Source organism: Ursus maritimus, unplaced genomic scaffold (assembly GCF_017311325.1).
Source record: "Ursus maritimus isolate PB19 unplaced genomic scaffold, ASM1731132v1 scaffold_5, whole genome shotgun sequence".
NCBI lineage: Eukaryota > Metazoa > Chordata > Mammalia > Carnivora > Ursidae > Ursus > Ursus maritimus.
In genome coordinates this window covers 83,118,827-83,129,373 of record NW_024426663.1, presented here as the reverse complement: position 1 = coordinate 83,129,373, position 10,547 = coordinate 83,118,827, and the positions used below count along the sequence as shown (strand labels likewise).

The 10,547-nt window shown below is 38.2% G+C and overlaps 1 protein-coding gene across 1 annotated transcript; it reads left to right on the top strand.

Annotated features, from left to right (window-relative positions):
- The first annotated feature begins 560 nt into the window (after positions 1-560).
- LOC103680353 (olfactory receptor 2M5-like) lies at positions 561-1,585 on the top strand. The gene has a single exon (XM_008709890.1). It carries the CDS (start codon positions 647-649, stop codon positions 1,583-1,585), a length of 939 nt encoding a protein of 312 aa, XP_008708112.1. The 5' UTR covers positions 561-646.
- The last annotated feature ends 8,962 nt before the right edge of the window (positions 1,586-10,547 follow it).

The following is a 10,547-nucleotide window of genomic DNA, read 5'->3' as shown; positions in this document are numbered from 1 at the left end:
AAAATAAGGCTAATTAGATTAAAAGCTTAATTTATCGTAAATATGCATAACACAATGTTTAGCCACAATCAATTTTCCCTTAAATTAAAATGTCCAGAGCCAAAAGGCTTGAGTAAAGTAGACGTGTTTTAAAATTATAAAAAGAAATCTTCTTATAAAATAAACTAGCAATTTTTTTCATAGTCAAATAAAGTCTATAATATTTGACCTGGAACTAAGTGTAATTTTTTCCTCAAAAATATTACTAAGGAAATCATTAAAAGGATGAGAATGGAAATAGCATAATTTTCTAAAATAATGAAAAAATCGGACAAAGCGCAGTGGGAAATTGGGACTTATCAACTCTTCATCATATTTTAAAATTAAAGAACAACATAAAAACTACAATAATCCAGTTTCTTTTAATATATGAAAATACCTCTAATACATGAAGTTAATGGAATGCATTTAATATGTACACTCTGGTTTCTAAAAGCACATTAAGTCATGGATAAGGAATGTAGAAAAAATAGTAAGAACTGATTCAAGTGATCCTGGGTGAGTATTTTTATATTTGCCATTGTTCTTAAACTTTAGTAAGAAACTGATTCATTTCTATGATATTGTTAATAAATCTCTTCTCTTTCAGTTGTCATTAGACAGAGCCATGAGTACTGGTAACAAGACAGAAACCACAGATTTCATTCTCCTTGGCTTCTTCTCTGAATTTAAACATATCACAGCCATGGTCTCCATCATTCTTCTGATCTACATGGCCTCCTTCTCCGGCAACACTCTTCTGATCCTCCTCATTTGGTTGTATTCCCACCTCCACACCCCCATGTACTTCCTTCTCAGTCAGCTTTCTTTGATGGACTTAACATTGACCTCTAGCATTGTCCCCAAGATGGCGGCCAACTTCTTCTCTGGATGGCGGAGCATATCATTCCTGGCTTGTGGGACTCAAATTTTCTTCTCCCTGACTGTGGCCATTGCAGAATGCATCCTTATAACTTTCATGTGCTTTGATCGTTATGTGGCTATATGTGAACCTCTCCGATACCCAATCATTATCAACCCTAGGGTTTGCTTACAGATGATTGCCATGTCTTGGGCTGGAGGGGCACTTACTTCACTAGGCCACACTGCTTTTACCTTGCATTTTAATATCTGTAGCCCCAGAGAGATTCCCCACTTCTTCTGTGAAGTCATGGCTGTGCTTAGGATCGTCTGTGAAGATATCTCAGCCTATGAGAAGGCAGTGGTCATAACAAGTATCCTTGTTCTGCTGCTGCCCTTATCTCTCATCTTGGCTTCCTATGTTGTCATCTTCCTTGCTGTACTCCGAATGAACTCCCCAGAAGGCAGGAACAAGGCTCTGGCCACCTGTTCCTCTCATCTCTGTGTGGTGGGTCTCTATTTTGGTCCAGGTATGTGCATCTACATGAGAACTGGTTCTGCCCATACTCCAAAGTTGAATCAGGGTCTCTTTCTGTTTGGAACTGTCCTCACTCCACTCCTAAACCCTCTTGCCTACAGTCTTAGAAACAGGGAAGTTCTAAGTGCACTGAAAATGTTAATGGGGAGGTGTCAGTCCTCCATGTAAATGGCAGAAATCCCACTGTCACTCATAGGCAAAACAGGGATGCATCAGCAAGGGACATTTTGTCAGTTAAAAAATAGTAATAATAATAATCTCTTCAGTATACTGGGGAAGTCTACTCACTACTGAATTTATCTGCAGAAAAGAAAAAAAAGTTTATCATTTCCTTTCTCCATCTTAGAATTTATTTCTGATTGTCCTAGATGATGAGCTGATAATGGACAAGGACCTGTGGACATCAATTATCTTCATGATTCATACTTGATGGTAATGTGCACTTTAGCATTTCCAAAAGTTTCATGTTGATTCCATGAAAAAAGGTCAGTGTCTGTATCTCTAGAATGAAAAAAAAAATTACCAAGCACATAGATACCTCAGGATAATTCCCTCTAAAATTAATTAAAAGGTATGATGATAAATCAGGAATCAGATAAATTTAGCAGTGTTGCTTTGTTCTATCTATCTAACAGAACTATTAATTCCTCTTACTCCTGTAAAAATAGTCTTCACTCTATGTCAGTGCTTCCAAGAGTGGTTTTCTGATCACTTGCATTAGAATTGTTTGCTGATGTCACAAAATATACCACTGTTGTGCCCATTTCAGATTAGGTGAATTAGAATCTGTTAAAATGGATTCAAGAATCTGACCGGCAGGCCATTTAGTGATTGTCATGTTTACCAAGGGTTGTAAGCCACTGATATTGACCTAATTTTCTAGATTTGCCTTGCAAAATAATTTCCCAGTCTTAAAGTTACCTGATCTCTTTCTAATGAATATAATAGAACAGGTCAAGGTGGCTAGCAAAATCTAATGATCTTTTTTAAGATAGTAGAATATAAATTTTGTGTTTGGAATCATTCATAATTTAAAAAATTTGAGCACAGAGTAAAGGGAAAGTAAAAATAAAGAAAAAAGACTCAGATTTGTGATATAAAATATGAATGGTTGAAAATATTTATAACACAATAAAATTTAAAGCAGGAAGCATTATATGTATTTCCAAAGTATTGACATATTTCAAAAAAATTGAAAATATACTATATAACTAGAACACTAGGAACTTATTACACGTTTCCTTTTTTTAAAATGACTGAAATCGGGGTGCCTGGGTGGCCCACTCAGATAAACGTCTCCCATCAGCTCAGGTCATGATCCCAGGTTTCTGGGATTGAGTCCACATCGTGCTCCCTGCTCAGCAGGAGCTCACTGGTCCCCTGCTTATGTGCTCGCTCTCTCTCTCTCAAATAAATAAATCAAATCTTTAAAAAAAGTAACTGAAGTAACATAAAAACAGTTTTCCAGTGAATAGGACACACTCAGAAGGAGCCCTAACAACTTAACAACTCACCCCTTAAATATCTCAGAAGCCATCAATTAACATTGTATTACTGAGAAATAAAGCTGAGTTCTGGAAAACGTACAATCTTTATGTCAAATTTCAAATGTGTCAACAATATTAAACATGGCCCCTTCAGAATTCCTAGAGGAATGCCTTGAAACCGAGTCAAAATACCATTTCACTGAAGAATAAAAAATTATCTCTAAGCCTTTTCAAATAAAAGGAGTGTCATTTAATGGATACTAGCATGAGCTGTTACCACCATTTGGTGGTGCCACAGCACTCTGGTACTCCAAAAGGAGTCTACGGATAAGACTGTGTTTAGAAGATGACAGTAGGAAAGAAAGGAGAAATACTCAATGAGGGGGATAGTCCTAGTTGAAGAGTTTGTTAACTAATATGTGTTCATAAATCATGTTACTTATGTTTGACGGTTTTAATAAAGAGTTCTATTTTTATGTAACTCATGGAAGTGAACATTTTAACCCCGTGAAATTCACAGCAGATAGTTTTCCAGATAGATCGGGAAAGCACTCATCTTGGACTTTCGACTATGTGTTTGTGACCACTCTTGTTGGAGGACCACCATTACATAATATGACTTAATCTTTTAAGGGAAATCATTAAAATAATTAAGTACATGATCATTCAGAAGAATTGTGATTCAATCCTAATTAAATTGTGATTCTTTCATCTATTTCCATTCTCTATTCATAATTTTAAATGTCCATCTTCTACTTTAACAGCTCTCCAACATGCATATATTTTGTTGTAGAACAACAGAAGTGGCTTCTATAAATAAATAAATATTTTATTTATTTGTTTGTTTACTTATTTATTTTTATTAAATCTAATTCATTAGTCAAGTTATAGTTCATCATTCATTTTTGATATAATGTTCAATAATTCATCAGTTAAATACAATACCCAGCATATTTTAAAAAATCATCGATATTGGGGTGCCTGGATGGCTTAGTTGGTTAAGTGTCTGCCTCCAGCTCAGGTCATGATCCCAGGGTCCTGGACCAAGCCCTGTGATTTGCTTCCTTCTAAGCATGGAGTCGGCTTCTCCCTCTCCCTCTGTCCTTTCGCCACTCATGTTCATGCTCTCTTTCATTCTTTCTGTTTCTCTAATAAATAAATAAAATCTTTAAAGAAGTCAACCACATTAATAAATACAGTATGAAAATAAAATTTTGTAACTGAATAAATTACTTTAAGATGAAAACTAGTATTCTATGAGGATAAGATGTAGGAAAATGAAGCTTTTATGAAAAAGACAAGATAACCACCATTTCAGGTGCCCAGAGACTCAGAGATCCTACAAATGGAAAATGGACATGAAATTGGTGAAGACAGGGCACAAGAGGTATTTGAAGAGAAACACTTTTCAGATGGTTCTCTGACTTGAGTCAGCTGGATATAAAAATAACTAAAGTAGTCATCTTACCAAAAGAAATTAGCTAGAATTTTTTTTTTACAATTTAGAGCATTAGACTGTAATCACCAACTCAACAACTTACACATAAAAAAGTCAAAGACATACAAATTTTCATATGAAATATATTGAAAACTAAAACCCGTATAGCACATGAGCAATTGGTCAAGGTCTTGCTTTTTCCAACAGTTTTTGAGCATGCCTCATTAACCTGTAAGTTTGAGTAGAGAAAATCATGGTAGAAGACAGTGGTTTTGTGGTGACAATTCAGTGATTTTTTGTTGAGGTATGAAAAAGCATCAGAGTTTCTTCATGTATGTTCAGGTGGATATGACATTAGAGACCATGATTGTTCATTTGTTCAAGGATTTTTTTTTTGAGAATCTACTTTATGTCAGGTAATATTTTAGATGCTGGATTAAAGCAGTGGAAAAAAAGAAATCAGTACATTCATGGAGCTTATATTCTAGTTGGGGAACATAAGAAATAATAAATACTCAATATGTAACATGTTGATAAGTGATATGAAGAAAAATGAAGCAGGGAGGAAAGATAGAGATGGATGTCTTTTTATATAGTATGGTCTGGGAAGACATCTCTGTCATGGGGGCATTTGAGTAGAGACCTTAATGAGTAAAGGAGGAACAGTAAAAAGGAAGGCACACTATTTCTGTTTCACAGCTCCTTGACGGATCTCCTGCAGTGGCCTCGGGAGAAAGAGCACCTGGATGCGGTGGGTCACTGCCATGGGTTCTGTGCTAGTTAGTCTATGTTTGACCTTACACTCTCCTGAACTGTGTGGACCACTACCCAGGCTGCATCACCCCATTTCCCTTGTATTCTGGCTTCCTGTTATATTTGAATTGTGAGAGGAACCTGCAGATCAGAGGAAAGAGGGAAGAGTTCAGAGTATTTATGGTCCTCCTCCAACCAGGCTGGGTTTGGGGAGCGGCTGCATTCCTTCACCAAGGTCATAACCCCTTTGGGCAGCTCTGTTGGTTCTGTACATACCACTCCCTCCCCTCCAGATAAAGAGAGGTAGTGTTACCACTGCTAGCACCTGGCTGCTTTACTTTCTGTTGTTTCCCACACCCTGCCCTACTTCTGAACATTATATTTTCATCTTTGCTCTCTTCCTTGTGTTTTCATGGCTTTCTTTAGTGTTATGCTTGGATTCCTTCCTCTTTATTCTTTCTGTGTTTATTATAGGGTGTTTCATTTTGTATATTTGTTTTGTTATTTTATGTTTTTTTTTCTTGTTTGTTTGGTGGTTGCATTTGGCTTCATACATAATATCTTATGTGTATAAGAGTCCATATTAAGTTGGTTGCTTAAGTTCAAAGATATTCTAAAAGAACAAAATTTTTACTGCCAACTCCAGGTTTTATACATATGATGTCACTGTTTACCTCATTTTATTTTCTAAATGCCTTGATTAATTTTTCTATATTTATTGATTTTATTGCATTTGTGTTTTAACCTATATCCTAGCTTTATAAATGTTAATCTCCTACCTTTACACTATGCTTTTTCTGTGATTTTCTTTTCTTTTTGTTTTTTTATAATAATATTTGTTTATTATATTATGTTAATCATCATACAGTACATCCCTGGTTTTTGATGTAAAGGTCGATGATACATTAGTTGCATATAAAACCCAGTGCACCATGCAATATGTGCCCTCCTGACTACCCATCACCAGCCTATCCCATTCCCCCACCACCCTCCCCTCTGAAGCCCTGAGTCTGTTTCCCAGATTCCATAGTCTCTCATGCTTCATTCCCCCTTCTGATTACCCCCCTTTCCTTATCCCTTTCCTCTCCTACTGATCTTCTTAGTTCTTATGTTCCATAGATGAGAGAAATCATATGATAATTGTCTTTCTCTGCTTGACTTATTTCACTTAGCATTATCTCCTCCAGTGCCATCCATGATGCAGCAAATGTTGAGAAATCGTTCTTTTTGATGGCTGAGTAATATTCCATTGTATATATGGACCACAACTTCTTAATCCAGTCATCTGTTGAAGGGCATCTCGGGTCCTTCCATGATTTAGCTATTGTGGACAATGCTGCTATGAACATTGGGGTGCATATGGCCCTTCTCTTCACTACGTCTGTATCTTTGGGGTATATACCCAATAGTGCAATTGCTGGATCATAGGGTAGATCAATTTTTAAGTTTTTAAGGGACCTCCACACTGTTTTCCAGAGTGGCTGTACCAACTTGCATTCCCACCAACAATGTAGGAGGGATCCCCTTTCTCCACATCCTCTCCAACAATTGTTTTTTCTTGCCTTGTCCATTTTTGCCATTTTAACTGGTGTAATGTGGTATCTTAGTGTAGTTTTGATTTGAATTTCCCTGATGGCTAATGATTGTGAACATTTTTTCATGTGTCTGTTAGCCATTTGTATGTCTTCATCGAAAAAGTGTCTGTTCATATCTTCTGCCCATTTTATGATTTGTTTATTTGTTTCTTGTGTATTGAGTTTGAGAAGTTCTTTGTAGATCTTGGATACTAGTCTTTTATCTGTAGTGTCATTTGCAAATATATTCTCCCACTCTGTGGGCTGCCTCTTAGTTTTGTTCACTGTTTCCTTGGCTGTGCAGAAGCTTTTTATCTTGGTGAAGTCTCACAAGTTCACTTTATCTTTTGTTTCTCTTGCCTTTGGAGATGTGTCATGAAAAAGGTTGCTTTGGCTGATGTCGTAGAGCTTGCTGCCTATGTTTCCTCTAGGATTTTGATGGATTCCTGCCTCACATCAAGGTCTTTCATCCATTTGGAGTTTATCTTTGTGTATGGTGTGAGAGAGTGGTCAAGATTCGTTCTTTTGCATGTAGCTGTCCAATTTTCCCAGCACCATTTATTGAAGAGACTGTCTTTTTTCCACTGGATATTTTTTCCTGCTTTATGAAAGATTAGTTGCCCAAATCCGAGGGTCAATTTCTGGGTTCTCTATTCTGTTCCATTCATCTATGTGTCTGTTTTTGTGCCAGTACCATGCTGTCTTTGTGATCACAGCTTTGTAGTACAACTTGAACTCTGGCATTGTGATGCCCCTAGCTTTGTTTTTCCTTTTCAACAATTCCTTGATGATTTGGGGCCTTCTCTTGTTCCACACAAATTTAAGGGCTGTTTGTTGAGTTCTTGAAAAATGTCATTGGTATTTTCATCAGGAAGGCATTGAAAGTGTAGATTGCTCTGGGTAGCATGCACATTTTAACTATGTTAATTCTTCCAATCCATGAGCATGGAATATTTTTCCATTTTTGTGTCTTCTTCAATATCTTTCAAGAGTTATTTGTAGTTTCTAGAATATAGATCCTTTACGTCTCTGGTTAATTCCAAGATAACATTTGATTTTTGGTGCTATTGTAAATGGAATGGATTCCCTAATTTCTCTTTCTTCAGTCTCATTTCGTGTATAGAAATGCAACTGATTTCTGAGCATTGATTTTGTATACTGCCACATTACTGAATTGCAGTCCTAAGAGGAAAATACATAGCCTTCTAAGCCTCACTCAAAAGAATAGAAAAATCTAAAATGCAGTTTTCATATCCTCACCTCATGAAGCTGGAACAACAACAGAAGAGCAGGCCTAATCCACACATGAGAAAGCAGTTGATGAAGATTAGAGCAGAAATCTATGAATTAGAAACCAAGAGCACAGTAGAGCAGATCAACAGAACTAGAAGCTGGTTTTTTGAAAGAATAAATAAATAGATAAGCCACTGGCCAGACTTATCCAAAAGAATAGAGAAAGGACCCAAATTAATAGAACTCTGAATGAAAAGGGAGAGGTCACAACCAACACCAATGAAATTGGAAGGATTATTAGAAGCATTTATCAACAGCTTTATGCCAATAAATTAAGCAACCTGGAAGAGATGGAGGCCTTCCTGGAAACTTATAAACTACCAAGACTGAAACAGGAAGAAATTGATTTTTTAAACAGACTGATTAAGTATGAAGAGATTGAAACAGTGATTAAAAACCTCCCGAAAAACAAAACTCCAGGGCCTGATGGATTCCCTGGGGAATTCTACCAAACATTCAAAGAAGAAATAATACCTATTCTCCTAAGCTATTTCAAAAAATAGAAACATAAGGAAAACTACCAAACTCATTCTATGAGGCCAATATTACCTTATATTGTGCTGGCATTTAAGGGGTGTGGACCCTGCTTCCTTTTGCCCTCTGGCACTCTTGGAGTTAAGCACACAGAACTTTAAAGCTCCCAGAGTTAAGCTCACTGAGTTTTAAAGCTCCAGAATTTAGCTCTGCTGGTTTTCAAAGCCAGGTGTTATAGGGATTCATCTTCCCAGCACGGATCCTCAGTCCCATGGGTTCCTGCTGTGAGGTCTGATGCTCTGGCTTCTTCATGTCTATGATGTCCTTCCGAAGAATAGTTAGTCATGCTGGGTGTCTGGCTCCCAACCATGTCTCCACCCGTCCTACTATTTTTGATGGGGCTTTCATCTACGACTAGTTGAGAAAGATCTGATCTGTCAATCTTCAAGTCATTTTCAGAATCAGGCATGGGGATGCAGTTATTGCGTTAGTGTGTCTGTGGGGAGAGGGGATCTCAGGATCCTTCGACTCTGCTGTCTTCAAACTCCCCAAGCTGGCATTAATTTTATGGAAGAGTTTAAAGAAGACATTAAGATAAATATACGTAGAAGTTTCAAAGAGAAAAATAAAAGCATGATACAAAATAATAATACAGTACATTATCAGAGAATGACATCAAAAAGATGGAGGGATAAGGTGTCTCAGCCCTCATCCCCTCATGGAATCACTAATTTGATAGCCATGCATGAACAAAAAACTCTTCAGGGAAGTTTCAGAATCCAGATGGGAGATTCCAATAGCAAGGTGGACCACAGAAAAGAGAAAATACACAGTGATAGTGATAGGAAAAAACAATTTTGCTGTACCCACATTACCCCACCTTAAATCACCTGCAGCACAGTGCTGAGAAAGAAAAGGAAAGGAGAAAGAAAGAAAAAAAAAGAGGAAAAAGAATGAATTAAGTTTCCAACTTTACTGCAGAGCCCAACATCAGGCCCACCTCAGTAATCCTCAATGCCAGCTAGCCCCTTGGAACACAGTCTCTTGAAACCCCAGCCTCCAGCCTTTCTCACAAACCCAGAATCCAGTCTGTCACCAAGACATGGTTCTAGGCCCAACCTAGTACATTGAGATGCCATGCTGGTTCCACAGAATTATTCCACAAGGATGCCCTTAAAATCTCAGGCTACAACCCCCCATCAGGAAATGCCCATGACAGGCTGTCCTCAAGGGACTTGGGCTCCAGATCTGCCCCAGTGTCAGGTCAGCTCTTATGAAACAAAATCTCAGGCTGGTCCCCGTAGACCTGTGCTACATGTTTTCCCCCATTAATTGCGATAAAAGGCTGATTCCAGTGGACCTGAGTACTGATCAGCCTCATCAGATTGAGGCTCCACACCAGCCCCTCCATGGACCCAGAAGCCACACACACCTAACTAAGTCTTGCTGGCAGGAATTTGCCTAAAGTTCCAGAATTCAGGCTTTCTGTCTTGGATCAGGTTCAAAGCACATTCCAGTGAACCTTAGTGCCAGGTTGTCCCCAATGGACTCTGGCACCAACCTGGCCCACACAGTCCCAGGCCCTAAGCCACTCCCTGAAAACTCAGTGTCAAGGACGGCCCCAATGTTCCCAAGCACCCAGGCAAATTCCGATGGACCCAGGTTCCAGATAGACCCCCATGAACCCAGGCTCTAAATCTCAAGTGGTACCCAATACCAAATAGGACCATACAGACCAAGGCTCCAGGACCTCCCCTGAGGCACCAAGCAAGCCTCAGGCTCATTTCATAATCAGGCATACCATGGTGGGCCCAGAATCTAGGCCAGTCCCATGGACCCAGGGTCCAGATATTGCGCCATGGACACAAGCACCAGACCCGCCTGCAATAAACCTTCTCAAAATCAGTGGCCAGACTTTGCTGAAAAGTAAGATCAATTCTGCTAAATGTCCCTTCTGCCATTGAAAAGAAGGTGTATGTTATTTTTTTAATAATTTTTTTTTATTTTGTTATGTTAGTCACCATACAGTATATCCTTAGTTTATGATGTAGTGTTCCATGATTCATTATTTGAGTATAACACCCAGTGCACCATGCAACATGTGCCCTCCT